General features: G+C 41.0%; 1 protein-coding gene across 1 annotated transcript in view; it reads right to left on the bottom strand.

The window, feature by feature from the left end:
- The window catches only part of Anapc1 (anaphase promoting complex subunit 1), an 84934-nt gene extending 68019 nt beyond the window's left edge, over nucleotides 1-16915 (bottom strand). Inside the window, 12 exon segments of the mRNA XM_052722840.1 lie at nucleotides 1921-2016; nucleotides 4661-4870; nucleotides 6008-6206; nucleotides 6209-6227; nucleotides 6363-6508; nucleotides 8584-8657; nucleotides 9928-10010; nucleotides 10738-10838; nucleotides 11022-11073; nucleotides 13669-13830; nucleotides 15233-15469; nucleotides 16668-16915. Coding sequence (XP_052578800.1) covers nucleotides 1921-2016; nucleotides 4661-4870; nucleotides 6008-6206; nucleotides 6209-6227; nucleotides 6363-6508; nucleotides 8584-8657; nucleotides 9928-10010; nucleotides 10738-10838; nucleotides 11022-11073; nucleotides 13669-13830; nucleotides 15233-15445 — 1355 coding nt within the window. The 5' untranslated portion in view covers nucleotides 15446-15469; nucleotides 16668-16915.
- Nucleotides 16916-17441: the final 526 nt, after the last annotated feature.

Raw genomic sequence — 17441 nt, forward strand, 5'->3', positions numbered from 1 at the left:
CTTTCGGACTTAAGAAATGAAATGGACAGTAATGATTTCATTACAATGGGACAGCTTGAATTTACTTATGCATATAGACTCTTTCAACAGTGATGACTTATGAACTGCTTATGAAACTGTTTATGTAAAAATGGAACTGTTTAAATAGAGAAATTTGGTTGTTTTTTTATATTTTAAGAAAAGGGAGAGTGTTAATATTCCTCAGTATATTTAATTTAAAAAATATTTTCATGTTACTTCAGTGAAATAATGTTATGTTTTGTATAGTTCTATTAAGAAATTGTTTTTGAAAATAGGTTTGTAGGTTGAGAGTAGGATTGTAGATGTAAGGTTGAGAGTAGGAACTATAATTCTGTATAACTCTGTTTTTGTTAGAATTATGATGTTAAGTTTAATGCAGTTGCATCAAGAGTTTTTTCTTTTAAAATATAAAGAAGAGAGACCTGTTGGAGCCCACTAGGTTTCCTAGTGGCTGTACCCAGCAGGACTGCATAAGAGGTTGACTGGACCACGGGCCTGGGGGTACCGGTGACTGTAACTAGCAAGGGGAAGGTCATTTGCTCCACCCCTTGGCATTGTTATAAATAAACCTTTGGAACAAAGTTCTAGGCCAGTGGATAAGGATCCAGGTCCACCTGAGTCTATCCTGTGTTTCTCTCTGTTTCTCTCCTCTCTATTTCTAAGTCATTCCTCAAGAGTTCCTAGGGTAAATAAGTGTGGGGGCTGGTCCCCTACAATCAGGAAAATATAAATAGAAACCACTTGACACTCCATTAGGGTGGCTATAATCAAAGATGCTGACAACTTTCAACATAAAGAGACACAAATCTTCACACACTGAAGGAAGAAAGGCAAAAGTGTACAGCCTATTTGGAAATCAACTGGCCAGTTTCTTAAAATGTTCAACATGATTTACCAGTCAGTCCAACAATTCCACTGCTAGGTATCTACCCAAGAAAAGCAAAATTATATATGTCCAAACAAAGGTATCTGTCCACAGGTTCCTAATTCACAGTGGCCAAAAAGTGAAAACAGTAGGCATGTTGGCACACATCTTTAATCCCAGAGGGAGGCGGAGACAGAGGCAGGCGGATCTCTATGTGTTCAAAGCCAGCTTGGTCTGCATAGAGTTTCCAGATATTCAGGGCTACTATCCATCAATTGGTAAGCAGGCAAATGTGACCCATCTATACAATGAGTACTGTATAAACACTGAGGAAGTTCTCATACATGTCCCAAACAGGGTGGATCCTAAAAATCACTATGAAAAGTGATCACAAAAAAACAACAACAACAACAACACTTTTATAGGACAGGGTGTTGTGGTGACAAATGCTTTTAATTCCAGAACTTGGGAGGCAGAGGCCAAGCAGATCTCTAAGTTCCAGGCCAGCTAGGGCTACAAAATAATAGTAATAAATTTTTTTTTTTTTAAATATGGCTAGGGGCTGGAGAGATGGCTCAGAGGTTAAGAGTACTGTCTGCTCTTCCAGAGGTCCTGAGTTCAATTCCCAGCAACCACAGGGTGGCTCACAACCATCTATAATGAGATCTGACGCCCTCTTCTGGCATATGGCAAACTTGCAGAAAGAACACTATTTACATAATAAATAAAATAAATCTTTAAAAAAAAAATATGGCTAATATACAAGGCAGAAAGCACCCTAGAATAAAGCCTGAGGCTGGGAGCAAATGGCAGAGAGTTCATCCATGGTGATGGGAATGTTTAAACCTGGACTGTGGGAGCTGGTGGCTACACACCACTATAAATTTAACAAAACTCTTATAACTGTACACTTACTACAAGTTAATCTTATGATATATAATTTACCTCCCAATAAGGCTACACAAGAAAAATAGAAAGGCAGAGAAGGAATCAGTCCGAAATTTCTTCCAAAATAATGGGAAATAGAAACTTACCGTAACTGAAGCTGGGCCTCCACTAAAAAGCACAAGAACTTCTGTCCACACAGGTCAGTTGTTATAAATACCTTGGAGGCGTGGGAATTTTTCTCTCTGAAGTAGACACATTAATAAACTATCAGTATTAGTCCAAAAATCTACTACCGTAACTTAATCTTTGGAAACATTCTATGAGAAAGTGAAATACTTTCTGGATCAAGCACTAACCACGACACAAAAACTCCATGTGTATGTGCTCCACTATCACTTCTAAACTCATCTCTCCACTTTCAGATTCCCTCCTTTACCCGTCATTTCTTTTCTCTCTATATGCAACGCTTCCTCTACTGAGTACCGCCCTACTCAAGTACTCTCACGTTAAAGGTCAGACTAGGGCCTAAAAGGGATGATATAGAGTTAAGTGGAGGGCTACGAAGGTGGCACAACTAGAAGGCACTTGCCATGCAAACGTCAGGACCGGGGTTCGAATTCCCAGAACCCAACTAAGTGTCAGGTGAGTGTGGCAGTCCACGTATAACCCAGCACTCGGAAAACAGAGACGGGGTACCAGGAGCAGGATGGCTAGCTGGACTAGTCATGTCAGTGAACTCTGGATTCAACTGAAAGACCCTGCTTCATCGAATAAGGTACAGAAGGTAAAAAATCAAGGAAGACTCCTAGTATCAAGCCCAGACCTCCACAGGTTCATACCAGTGTAACTGTACATGCATGCAAACACACACACACACACACACACACACACACACACACACACACACACACGAGGGAAAAAGACAAGGGGGAGGAGTTACTTGGTCAGGAGTAAAAATGTTGTGTAGTTAGGTAAAAAAAACTCACTCTTATCTTTTAGATAAGCAACAAATTTGGATGAAATTCACAGAGACTACTACCTTTCATTACATAGTTCATCAAAAAAAAAAAACACTCCCAGACACCTCCTTAAAACATGCAATAAGCCGGGCGGTGGTGGCGCACGCCTTTAATCCCAGCACTCGGGAGGCAGAGCCAGGCGGATCTCTGTGAGTTCGAGGCCAGCCTGGGCTACCAAGTGAGTTCCAGGAAAGGCGCAAAGCTACACAGAGAAACCCTGTCTCAAAAAAAACAAAACAAAACAAAACAAAAAAACATGCAATAAAGGCTGGGCAGTGGTGGCGCACACCTTTAATCCCAGCACTTGGGAGGCAGAGGCAGGCAGATCTCTGTGATTTCGAGGCCAGCCTGGTCTATGAATAGAGTTACACAGAGAAACCCTGTCTCAGAAAACCAAAAAAAACTAGCTAATAAGCCTATGCTTGCTTCCTCACCTCCCATTTGCCTTCTGTACCATGCTTCCCTACTACCCTTCACCCTAAGGTGAGTGACCAGACTTGTCACTGTACCTCTCTCTGAGGCAATAGTCAGGGCCAGACAGTACCAGCACCTGGAAGTACCAACACTACTCTCCTCTTGAAATGTCTGTATGTTTGTGATGACCCTGCTGCTACTCCCACCCGACTTCCCTCCCTCCCTCCCTCCCTCCCTCCCTCCCTCTCTCTCTCTCTCTCTGCAGCAGCTCTCATCCATCACCCACCTCCAGAACCCCTGTAAATTTATCCACAGGCCCTCCAGGGACCCCTGAAACTCACATTCTTTAAATCCTAGTCCACCCCTCTTGCCTGTCACACCTACCCTTGTTCTGCGGTTTCCGTTTACTAGGCCCATGCAAGCAGGCCTAAAAAGCAACTGCTCTCTCAAGCCTCGTCATTCTTAGACTGTCCCCTCCCCTCACAAAGCGAAGTAGGAACATCTGTGATTCACACTGACACTCGGAACTGCTCTTTGGAACACTGCTGCTACTGTGCCCATCTTCCCAAAGCCTTACCTGCAGGATAGTAAGTGCTCCAGTGTCACCATCTTTAGCTATATGTTAGACAATCACTAAACTGCCATGCTAATTAGCACACACACTGACATGTGGCTGAATTAATTAACAAATTATCAATGAGATCATAAGAGGATCAGGGTCATTTATTTCTCAAAAAGTAGAGCTGACATGTAGCACAAAGACAAAATTCACCCAAAACTGCTACAAAATCTCAAATTCCTGAAGCTACATATGGTGGTTTAAATGAGATTGGCCCCCTTAGGCTCAAATTTATGTTTAGTCCCCAGTTGAAGAGCTGTCAGGGAAGGATTAGGAGGTGTGGCCTTGTGGGAGGAGGTGTGTCTCTAGGAGTGAGCTGTGAGGTTTTAAAAGCCCACTCCAGGCCCAGGGTCTCACTCTTGCTCTGCCGGATGCCTATGGATCAGGATGTAAGCTCTCGGCTACTATTCTAACTACATGCCTGTCTGCTCCCCACCATATGAAACTATAAGCAAGCCCCCCAATTAAATGTTTTCCCTTATAAATGTTGCCTTAGTGTCTCTTCACAGCAAGAGAACCCTGACTATGGCATTACAGAATTGTTTTGCCCCAAAACTTCAAACACCTCAATCTCAAAGGTAACTAACTATATTGAAGAAATATTCAATGAAAAAATTTTCATGATCACTTAGCATCAATAATTTCTTCTAAAATTAAGGTATAAATATGTATCTCTACAGTGTTAATACCATAACTAATGTTGAAGGACATTTTAAAACACTTCACATATATTTGGCAAGCACTCTATTACATAGTTAAACCACCAGGCATAACACCAAACATTTCCAAAATGTTAGTAATACTTTTCTTTGACTATAAAATTATCCACCAAACCTTGTATTAGGAAGTGTTTCAGTCCACAAGTGGTCAATGCACAGCTCAGGAATAATAGGCTCTGTTTCTGGTGCCAAAAATGAGTCGTTGAAACTTCCACTTGGAGAATGAGAAACACTGTGTCTCTTTGGCGACTGATTATGGCTTGAAAGGTTGAATCTTTGCACCCCTGAGAAAGAGTGCACACCTAAGGCGGGAGAATGAGCACGGCTGCAAAATAACCAGAGAGAGGGCGTGACCATGAGCAACCGGGCTCCTAACACGTGCCAATACACATGGGAAGCCCTCGGGGTACAATCCCAGTTACACAGACACTTTCAGAAATGAACAGCTATTTAAATGGTTTGTCCTAATGCAAGTTAGATAGCCTAAAGCTTTATTTAGAACTCATGTTAAAATGTACTCATGCCAGGCATAGAGGAGCATGTCTTTAATCCCAGCACTCAGGAGGCAGACAGGCAGACCTCTGTGAGTTCAAGGCCAGCCTGATCTATATACTGAGTTCCAGGACAGCCAAGGCTACACAGAGACTCTGTCTTCAAAAAAATAAATAAATAAAAAATAAATAAAAAAAATTAAAATTAAAAAAAAATTTCACTTAGAACTGAAAATGAGTCTATATCCTTCTTCAAAAAATAAATGGAACCAGGTGGGGGCGGCGTACACCTTTAATCCCAGCACTCGGGAGGCAGAGCCAGGCAGATCTCTGTGAGTTCGAGGCCAGCCTGGTCTACAGAGCGAGTTCCAGGACAGGCACCAAAGCTACACAGAGAAACCCTGTCTCAAAAAGCCAAAATAATAATAATAATTAATAAATGGTATAATTATTCAAAGTATGTTGCTGTACTTTCAGACATATGCAAACTAGCCAGGCAATGGTGGCACACGCCTTTAATCCCAGCACATAAAAGGCAGAGGCAGGTGGATCTCTTGGAGTTCAAGGCCAACCTGGTCTACAGAGTAAGTACCAGGCAAAAAGAAACCCTATCTGAAATTTAAAAAAAAAAATCAAAACCAAAAAAAAAAAATAAATAATTAAGGTTAAAAAAAACTAACAAATTATTTGTAGAATTAAATGTTCATCCAAGTGCTGCCACATCATGGAAGAAACAATGCTACTTTACAGCATCATAAGCAGGTTCTAAATTCGACTCAAACACAAAATATTGGGGCATCATAGATTTAAAAGTCTTAAAGTGACCATATTTTTGGGTTTACATCTAGTCCCCCTAAAAACTATCCAAGAACTGTCAATAGAAACCTTAAATTCTTCAAAACATAAGAGAGCTAAAAAAGCAGGTATCCGCTGCTTGGAACATCTTGTTTAAAACAAGGAAAGGCACCCACCTGAGAGCCGCCATGTTGGAGATGGAAGGCGAGCGAGAATGCAGACTGGGTGACGAGGCAGAGCGACTCTGGCTGTGAATGGAGGAGTAGTTCTGGAAAGGTGAAGCCACGGGGGATTCGCCTTTGGAGAGGCTTCTGAGATGTGCTGTGAGGGAGCTGCTAGTGGCTACATTCTGAAGGGTCCCTGCCTGCTCAGGAACTTTAAAACCGCATTCTCTTCCTTAAGTCAAAATGAATGGGAAAAATAAACAGAATTTAGAATAAAGAATGAATGGAAACTCCATTGACTCAAAACTGTGCAAGTGTTCAGGATTCACTCTCTCTCACAGGAAGAAGCACTACCAATCCCCCTCACCTCTGGCTTTACTCTCCGCAGAGTCCACACAGAATGCACATTCTGAACAGCATCATAGGTCATTACAATGGAGGGGTCGATATTAAGGAACACAATTTTCACTGCAGGATCTACAACATACTGCACCCGTGATGAGCCAAAAAGACCTGAAAATCAAAATGGAAATGACCAGGTATAGAATAGTGGCTTTACTCTTTTAAAAAAATTATTTATGAAGAAAGTTTTCATTGTTCCTAAAAGGAAAGGGAACCAAGCCAATTAAAGCACAAAACCCATTCAATATTATGTAACTGACAATAAATTTTAAATTGACTGCATGTCAACTTCTTCTAAATGCACTGAACATGACAGGACTAGTTGCACTTTGGCACACATATAACTCAAAAGTTGAAGCTTCATCCTGATTCATCATTAAACTCATCAGCCAGAGGCAAAAGGTCCAAAACTATTTCAACAATCAACCTCCTCTTCTTTTTCTTATTTTTGGGGGAGGGGGTTGCTTGTTTGTTTGTTTGTTTGTTTTGTTTGAGACAGTTTCATTATGTAGCTCTGGCTGTCCTGCCTGGAACACACTAGGTACACCAGGCTGGCCTCAAACTCAGAGATCCACCTGCCTCTGCCTCCCAAGTGCTGGGATTAAAGGCACACACCACCACATCCAGCCAACAATCAACTTCTTTCAAGATTACAGTCATCTGTTGGAAAGGTCTGACTGACTGGCTCACTGGCTCTCTTCTGTCTTCTAATAACCCAGAAGCAGTGAACAATATGTGTTTTACTTATTACAAATGAAAAGTTTTTCCTGATGAGTTCAGTTTTTTTTTTTTTTAATAGCACCACAGACCAGTTTCCATATCCTTAACAATTTCCTTCCCAGTTAAAATACTGGGGAATGAAAAAACATGATTATTCTGCAGAAATAAAAATTATTGTATAAAGAAATAATAACGGCATGGTGACACACACCTTTAATCCCAGCACTTGGGAGGCAGGGGCAGGCGGATCTCTGTGAGTTCGAGGCCAGCCTGGTCTACATAGAGAGTTCCAGCCCAGCCAGGCATACACAGTAGGATCCTGACTCCAAAAAATGAAAAACAAACAAAGAAAATAAATAATAAAACTGTTTCATAATGCCACCATCCCATTAAAGTTAGAGGGTTTTTCTTTTTAAGAGAGGGAGGAATGGAGCTGGAGATGGCTTGGCCATAAGAGTGCTTGCTGCTCTTGCAGAAGACCCAAGTTCAGTTTCTAGCACCCATGTCAGGCAGCTCACAACCGCCTGTAACTCCAGCTCCAAGGATCCAATTCTATCTTCTGGCCTCTGTGGGCATCTGCACTTATGTGCACATACCCACACATGGGTATACACACATAAACATAATTAAAGTTAACAATAATATCCTTTAAGAGAGAGAGAAAAACAGAAGCGTCACTGTGTTGCCCAGGCTGCCCCCAAAGTGCTAGTCTTAAGCAATCTTCCTGCTTACCAGCACACCCCATTTTTATCAAATCAGAATCTTACTGTGTTTACAGTTTTATATATTATTCTTAACATCCTACATGATCAACAATCTTTTTTGCCATTTGCTACAACCTTTAAAAAGAAAGCTGGTATGTTTTACAAAAATAGGACAGAGGTTTGATTTAGCCCATGGCTATCCCACTCATGAGGCAGGAGATGAAACCTCAGTGGTATTTGGAATGCACCAGTAAAATGACCAAAGACGATAAATGGCCTTCCAGTCTTCAATCTAAATTTATTATTTGTAGGTGTCAATTCATGTTTGGTAAAGCCTAAACTTAAAGCCAAGTATACAGCAATACTTGAGATACATTCAAAGTGTGGATCGCCAGTAAACTTGAACAAAAAAGGTGAAATACTAAAATGTACCCAGTTATTTGTGACTTGGGTTTTTCTCAAAACAAACAAACAAACAACAAACAAAAAACACCTTTCGTTCATCCAAGGATCATTTATTTTCCTATTTTTAAAGGGCAGTCACCTACAGGCAAGTTTTCAAACGTCAGTGTCCCTCACTGATTTGTATGTCTTAGTTTTACTGAAATGACTGTGTCCTTGCTTTCAGTGAGTTCCTTTCATGATAAAAGTTACTTTTATAACATGCTTATATTATCTTCTGATAAAATAAACTCTTTTATTTTCCTCCCTTCCTTTATAATAAAACAGAGCTTATGTAAAAGAGTATAAAAGCACACTTACTTCCAGATTTACAAACAAGTGGAGTTATTTCATCTAGTGGGTGTAGCATGCTGAACATAGTAGGCAAAGGTTCTCTAGCAATAAACAAATACACAAACAATCACCAACAAGATAACTATGTGCACCTTGGTGCTAAACAAGCAACAGAAATCTACTGTCACCACTTGAACATGAGAAGCCCTCGTAGGCTCATATTTGAACACTTGGTCCCCAACTTGCAGCACTGCTTTGGGAGGCTGTGGAGCCTCTGGGAAAATAGGGTCTGACAGTTTCTGCCCAGCCCTGCTCCCAAGCCTCACTTCACTTTCTGACCTGTCAAGATGCACAGAGCCTCTGCCACACAGCCCTCCTAACACTTGTTCTGCCCTGACTTCCCTGAATGAAGGGCTGGAACTGTGAGCAAAATAAATCCTTCCTCCCTCAAGGGCTTGTCAAGCATCCTGTCACAGCGATCTCAAAAGGGAACCTTCTAAACTCTTCAAATACCATCTATCGTGGCATCCTCTGATTTAGTTCTGAAAATACCTTCTTGTAATAATTCTATACATTCACACATAGAAAGAAAATGACTGTCCAAGGGAAAAATCTGCAAATAGCAGCCATCACAAGACAGAACCCGGAGAACTGAGATTCAGGCCTAAGACAGTCATTCACTTATCTCTCTTAGTGGCAGTGTGACTATGGTAGCTAAGAAATTTAATCTCTTATACTTGTTCATAAAGGGGTACATTTTTAAAAAGAAGAGAAAAATACTTCAAGTAATTAAGTCTGCAATTTTTAGAAAATTAGAGGAGGAAACGCACTGGTTTTCTATGAAAGCAGAGATTAAGCGCTGCACACAGCTCTAGCACAGTGATCATCTGCTGTTGCACACCCTGTGTGTGCTCTGTGCACTCCTCCTCAGTAAGCTCACAGTTTACAGGGAGGTGAGGCAGGCGCACTCTCAAAAGGTATCCACCACTGACTGAGCACTTAACAGACACTGGGCCCTCTGTGAGAGTCTGCTATACCCCATGAGACAACCAATAACATTCCTGTAACAAATAAGGAAACTAAAACTAAGAAAGTGATATGTCCAAAGTAGCACAATGAAGACAAGGCAGAGATAATAACCGAATCCTGTCATTAAGCTATTGTTTAATGTTACTAAGGAGAGCACAGGGCAATGAAGTGTTGCTAAGTAGTCACAGCTGCACTCAAACTGGCATGAAAATGTTTTAATACCATGCTGTGAACATGGACATCATCAGCACCCCAAACATTTAGGTTAACAAGTTTACTTCAGAATCAACACTAAAAAAGTCCAAGAAATAATATTATGAGCAGAATAAATTGAATGAATACCTAGGTACACTTGGAGGCACCTCATGTGAAGAACTGCTTCGTTCGAACAGCAAACCATATTTAGTGGCCCAAACATTTGCCACCTATCAATAAGAGAGTGAGGGGAACAGAAGTAAGAGAACAACAATTTAAGAAAAGGTTTCAGGAAACACGACAGAACACTCCATTTTCTTTGAATTTACTGAGAGCTTTCAAAGTAACACGATCACAAACAGTACTTCAAAATTTATGATTCTTAACAAGCAACTCTAAGACAAAAATCAAACCCACAGAAGAGGTGCTCAGTGTGAAGTTGCTGCCAGTGTGGGTACCAAGACCAGAGTGCAATAAAACTTTAATAGCACTGAGCATTAAAAGATGATGCATTGTGCCGGGCGGTGGTGGCGCACGCCTTTAATCCCAGCACTCGGGAGGCAGAGCCAGGCGAATCTCTGTGAGTTCGAGGCCAGCCTGGTCTTCAAAGCGAGTTCCAGGAAAGGCGCAAAGCTACACAGAGAAACCCTGTCTCGAAAAATCAAAAAAAGAAAAAAAAACAAAGATGATGCATTGCAAGAAAAAAGCCCAATATTATTCATACACCTACTATAATAAAGCCAAAATGACTTCTTAAATATTATTAAACTGACAAACATCTCATACTATAATTTAATTTACTTCACTAAAACACTATTTTTGTAGAAAGAATAGGCACACGGTGAGCTGAAACTACTAAGTACAAACACCCTTCACACATACCAAGATCTACATAAAAATCCGCTACACATGAGCTCTACCAAAACACACGGAAAACTTTCGAGGACTCGAGTTTACCTGAAATGGTAAGGATGCTATATAATCCTTCCCGTCTACGCTGTGCATGTTCATACATGAGCTCTGTAATATACATATGCATTTCTCTACCTCATGGCTCTCTGAAAGGAAAAGGTACAGGATTTATGGGTTATTTTCCTGCTAAACAGTTCAATCCAAACAGCAAAAGCTCTTCAATGCATAATGCAAAACTTTTAAGTTAAATCACTATGACTTATAAACATATCACACAGTGAGATAAATATCTGGAATCATGGGAAATAAGATTTCATAAAGAAACTTACTGTGGATCTTTTCAGATTTATCCTGTGATGTAATGAAGTCACACCACAATGCCTAAAACCAAAACAAAATGCTTGTCTAAGAAAATTACATCTAAATAATCATCTGCCAGCTAATGACATCAGTAACAATGATATTACCATAATACATTTCCTCAGCTCAATATAGATGTATTTTTATATATACATATACATACCATGGAAACAAACAAGAGTAACAAAAAGTGAGATTTGAACACTTAATGTCACATAGTCTAAGATGACTTATGTTTGTAATTAAATATTAAGAGAAAGGAAAATAAAACAATAAAAGACTCAGTTGATACAAGTCTTGCAATTAAAGCTCAAATATCAGCTCGGCCTGTGTAAATCCTGCATCCTATAAAAGCAAGGATTATGTTGAGAGTTTAAAAGTGACTCAGCAACTGATCTCAGACTCTTTATGCTCATATTAAAAAAATGTTTAGAAAACATCTTCCTCTCTATTAATGCCACTAAACTGTACATTTGAAAATAATTTAAAGCATACATTTTATATTGTATATTTATAATCTGCCATAATCCTAAAAAATAATAAAAATGCCACGAAATAATTTTAATTTAAAAATTAAAGATGTTCTCTTTTTGTTTGTTTGCTTTTGAGACAGGGTCTCACTGTAGATCTGCCTAGCCTGGAACTTACTATGTAAACCAGGCTGGCCTCTGCCTCCCAAGTACTAAGATTAAAAATAATACTCTAATTAATCACCTAACAATAAATCCTTCTTTTAACTTTTCCAACTCCTCAACCAAAAAAGAAAGAAAAAAATCTTTTACCTCATTTTTTAGAACCAGAATTCAAACAAAGTTCATTTAAAAAGGCTCAAAAACATTGCATTTGGCCTGGCATTGGTAGCCCATCCCTGTAATCACAGCACTAGAAAGGCTAAGGCAGGGGACTGCCCATTTTAGGACAGTCTGAGCTCTACAGTTTCTGTTGAAGAAAAAAGGAGTTTGGTGATGTCATTTAGTGCCTGCTGTCCAGAACAGTCCTTTCCCTCCCTGATTCACTTTTAAAGAGACCAGAATGTAAACATTTCCAAATTCTGGATTCATCTAGCTACTAATTTCCCTATTCTTTTCTTTTAATCTTTTTATTATGGAAATTTTCAAATACATACACAAAGAAACACAATGTATCCCCATCTACCAGCTTCCATAATTATCAGCCTTCAGCCATTCTTTTTTTATTTTATTTTTTGAAACAAGGTCTCTCTACAGAGCCCTGGGCTGTCCTGGAACTCACTATGTTGCCCAGGCTGTCCTCAAACTCACAGAGATCTGCCTGCCTCTGCCTCCTGAGTGCTGGGACTGGGGACATATACCACCACACTGAGCCTTTGTTCTTTTTTATTATTATTACACTTATTATTTATTTTGTGTGCACCACAGCACACCTGCAGAAGTCAGAGGACAACTTGCAGGAGTCAGCTCTCTTTCCCTCATGTGGGTCCTTTGGATTCAACTCAGATCGTCAGGCCTAGCAGAAAGTGCCTTTATCAGCCTAGCAATCTTTTTGGCCACAGCCACTGCTAAGTAATCTCCAACCCAATCCTCATCTCATGCTATTCTGTAATTTCATCACCTTAGGCCTCAAGTTTACTACAAACTGGAAGCTAGATCTAAATATTCACATGAAATATTTCTCAAAAAAAAACAGAGCAAACATAGTTTTTTTCCTGTGTCACAGCTAGCTGAAGGTACAAAACATCCTCTACCCTACTATAAGTTACACCAAACTCAACCACTTGGCTGAGCCAGAGACCAAAAACAACTTCAAAGAAAAGATACATTTGTTTACTAATATTCAGCAAGTAATATCATCCTTACTGGCATGGCATCATCCTTTTCCGCAATGATAACCATTACAACCTTGCCTGAACTGATTAGCACACTAGAAGCTACAAAATGATTTCTGCTTCTACCCTTTATTTTACATTTATGGGTTGGTATTCTTCAATAAGTTAAGAATTTCCTTCATCAAACAGATAAATCGCTTATCTTCCTAAAATAGTAAGTGCTTAATTTCTTCAATCAATTTTTAGAAACTGGTTCCAACAACCACTACAATAGTAGCAAATTAGACTGAATTTCCTTTCACTACGAATCCAGTAATTTTAATGTACTCAATATCTGGAAATGAATTATAGTAATCGTGTTTTTTAAGGTCACATAGCGTTGTGTTGATAACAGATCTCAAGGTCCACTTCTAGTGTGAACATACTACTATACGAAGTGCAATGTGTGCATGTGTAAAAGAGCTTGTCCAGCATAAAGAAGGCCCTAAATTCAGTCCTCAGGACAAAAACAACAGCAATATAAATAAAAGATTGTGTCAGGTGTGGTGGTGCACACCTATCATCCCAGCACTCAGGAGGCTGGGGCAGGTGGATCTCAAGTGCCAGGGCAGCCTGGGCTATAGACCCTGTCATGATGGATAAAGGGAGAATCTCACTTTCCTGCCAGTCTCTTCACTACATGACATAATGTACACTCCCAGGACTGCCACACTGCTTTGTCATCTGTTACGATTTAAAACACAAGCTTCCTTCCAAACAGATCCACACTCCTATGAATCAGTTAATGCACTGTATAAACTCGCTGAACTCACCTGCTGGACAGTGCTGTCCACTGTGAACGCTTTGTACACAGCCAGCGCCTGGCTTTTACTCCCTTTGCTCCAGATAACCATGTTCCCAGCCACATAGAGCTCCTCATCGTAGTCGGCCGCATCTCCAATCTCACTCACACCTTTTCTTAACTGCCAGCTTTCCTGAAAAATTAACACACAGGACATGCTCAAGCACTTCCTTTGTTTTCAATAGACTGGAGTAAGATTTGCCTGTGGATTAAGACTCAATCCCACACTAACTGCTAAAAAGACTGTGGTACACGGATGGGCAAAGTGGTGAATTAGCAAAGTGGGTACACTCTATCAGGGGATTCCTGAGGTAACTTAAGAGAGGGGAGAGAGACGCTTCAGTGGTGAAGAGCACTGGCTGCTCTTCCGCAGGACCCAGGTTTGAGTCCCAGCACCTAACAAGGTATCTCACAACTGTCTCTAACTCCAGTTCAAGAGATCCGACACCCTCTTCTGACCTCTGTGGAAACTACACACAGATGGTGTATAGACACACAAGAAGGTAAAACACCCAGTTTTTTTAAAACTGACTCAAAAATTCTCTGTACTAAGTGCTTTATTTTATACTTCTATGTCCCCTGTATTATTCTGCCAAAAAACACAGGCAAGCAAAAAGTGTGTCTTACATATAGATCAAAAAATAAAATACATGCTTGAGAAGAAATTAAAAGTGTGTATTAAATATAATGCAGAGTAGAAAAGAGCCAGTGAGGTCCACGTGTGACTCAATGGAGGACTTGATACAGTGTAGACATCCTTGCTTCACAGCCGCAAATACATTCACCATTTTCCCCTTGTCCCACCCACAAGATGAATGGAAGACAGAAAGTTTCTAACTACAGACATTCCAAGAGATTTGATTTCAAAGATATATGAAGATTAAGTAAAGCAGGAGAGGAGAGGTACAGCTCAGTGTTTGCCTATCAAGACCATAACCTTGGCTTGACCTATCAAAAACAAAAAACAAAAAAAGGGGACCGGAGTACACACACAGAAACTAGTCTGTTCTGGCATTCTGACACTGTTGTTTTCTGACACACTTTTGCATCTTATCTCCATAACTAAGAAGCACTACTTTGCCAGGCATTGTGGTACATATCTCTAGTGTCAGTACTCAGAAGATTGAGACAGAAGGATCAAAAGTTCAGGGTCAGTCTGGGCTACTTAGTGAAGCCACATCTAAAAAAAAAAGTATTACTACTCTAATACTCTTATGTGACATCAGCCCCCTCTTCTAGAAAAACATGTTACAGGTACCATTTCTATGTGACATCAGCCCCCTTTTTGAGAAAAACGTGTTGCAGTATCATTTCTAATCTCTAACATTTAGTCATATGAAGTGAAATAAAGTTTAAAATGAGCCATGACTGCAGTACTTAACCCTCATTACAAGTTATGTAGTATGCCCAAGAAGGCGGCGCTGACTGCCAAGTGCCAACATACACATATGTCTCACGTAAATCTAGGTAGTTTTAAGTTACAAGTAGATTATTCATGCTATATTTCAAAAATATGACGAGCATATTTATAAAACCTTCTGTTTCTCATGGATTGTAACCTCCTGAAGAGATCCCACCAAGCCAGCTGCACCATCAGAGGACCATAATTCAGAGGCTGGCTGCAGCTGACGAAGCTGAAGGTTCAAAGCATTAGGGTGGTTCTTGCAGTGGTCGCGACCGAAAGGAACGAATTCCTGCAAATCCCCGGCTGCAATCATCGTTGCCCTTTCTTCAGAGAAGTTCGACATGGGTTCCAAATATCAACATTATTTCTGTATGAATCCAAACACATTCTCGTCAGGCTGCTAGTCAAAACCAGTTTATTACTACAAAGACCTGGGTGGAGCTATGGCAGAAACATGCCAGTCCACCTCACAAATATTTCTATGCACAGTGAAGAAGGGATGGCTAACAACATCCTAACATTCTGTGGTGAGGTATGTAAAGTGGGTGTGGGTTCTGTCTCGGACAAAACCTCTACAATAAAAATGGGTGTCATGGCATTACATTTAAATCACAATACCCAAACATGGCTCAAAACAAGCATTTGACATCAGCACTATCACCAACCGTTAGTGTCTGAAATGACACTCAAGATTAACAATGTCCTAACTAAATTTGACTTGAAGCTCTCAAGTCAAATTGAAGCTTATCTGAAGTCTTTTGGGTATCGGTCTTTTTGTTTGTTTGCTTTTTACAAACACCTCAAAGTCTCTACAAAGCCCTCTAAAGCTATAAAGCCTTTTTTTTTTTTTTTTTTGCTGTGAATGAATTAAATGCCATCCCTGAGATGATTATGTCCAAAAACGGGAGCGAGCTTCTTTTCCACCTCCTAGAAACAAACCAGTATTGAAAATAGCTCAACCTGAAACAGAACCCAAAATGCCTTATAAAACGTGTAAGAAATTCCAAAATGTGGCTGGCTTTTTCAAACTCTACTCAACAAAGCAGCCGACATTAAAGAACGTGGCGATCTTATCCAACTTTTCCTTGTGCGATTATGTAATTTCACTCTCTTATACCTTAAAACAAACCTCCAGGGTTACTAATTACAGCATCATTTTCACAGTTAGATGTCTTTTAGCCTCCAAAGCCTCATACTTCATACTTTCACCGTTCTCCCAAGATTATTAAACGTGTTACTCGTGACGAGCCACATAAAAGTACTGAGCTGACATGCTACAAATATAAAACTGTCATTACTGGTTACTAGGAACATATGCAAACAGTGGAACCCAGAGTTGTATTTCTACAAAAAATAGGCTTTCCCGTGCTTTGAAGTAAACCGCGCTAGAGGTAGCGGCCCGCGAATCTGGCGCAGGGCGCGTCGGGCGCACCCCGGAAAGCCCAGTCTGAGACTATGGTCTCCCTCACCCTAGCACGCCCCGGGGAGCTCGGCCCTGGGGTCACCGGGTGCAGCGACACCCCGACACCAAGTCGCAGCAATGCGCTCCCCGGCCCGGCCCGCACCTGAGTGACTCGGGACGCGTCAGGCGCTTGAGAGCCCCGGCTGCTCCCCGGAGGCACAGGGGCCGCGGAGGCCCGAGGGCAGCGGCAGGTCCGTCACGATGGCTCCTCGGCCGCCACAGTGTCTCATCCCTCGTCCCTCACTAATTCAGGGGGGAAAAAAAAATGGGCCGCAGCGGGGAACCGAAGGCGGAGAGGGAGAACTCAAGTAGAAATCTCCATCTTCGATTTCCCGGCCTGCCTCGCGCTGGGGCAGGGCCACGCAGGGACGCGCGGCGGCGGGGCGGGGCTAGCGCCTGCGCAGTTAAAGAAGGCGCCTGAGCGAGGGCCTACAATCGCATGACGTCACCTTTTTTGCTAGCCCTTGTCTGTAAGATCCTGAACTGCCTTCTCAATTGTGTTATGTTAGGTAATTTTTCTGGATGGTTGCGTTTCCTCCTCATCTCAAAAAGAGATGTGTGCCTCCCAACGGAAGAATGGGAGCGCAAGGGAGGCCGCTGGTTTTCTCAGGAATGCTAGCAAAGCACAGGAAATCACACCCCGCCCACCCAAAATGGGTTCTAATTGCTTGATATCTATGAGTTTAATTTAAAAAAAAAAAAATGGTGGAGCCTCTCAGTGCCTAAAGAATAAATAAAGTCCTCTTCTTTGCCCAGAAACGCAGTTAGCTGCAATTTGATGCCTTCGCTATAGCTGTCTATTGTGATACACACCTTGATATTTTCGTTCATTCTCATCCCTTTACTTGGTTGAGTGAGGCTGCACTCCAACACGAAG

The sequence above is a fragment of the Peromyscus californicus genome, unplaced genomic scaffold (genome assembly GCF_007827085.1).
Source record: "Peromyscus californicus insignis strain IS unplaced genomic scaffold, ASM782708v3 Scaffold_7__1_contigs__length_154581171, whole genome shotgun sequence".
Taxonomy (NCBI): Eukaryota; Metazoa; Chordata; class Mammalia; order Rodentia; family Cricetidae; genus Peromyscus; species Peromyscus californicus.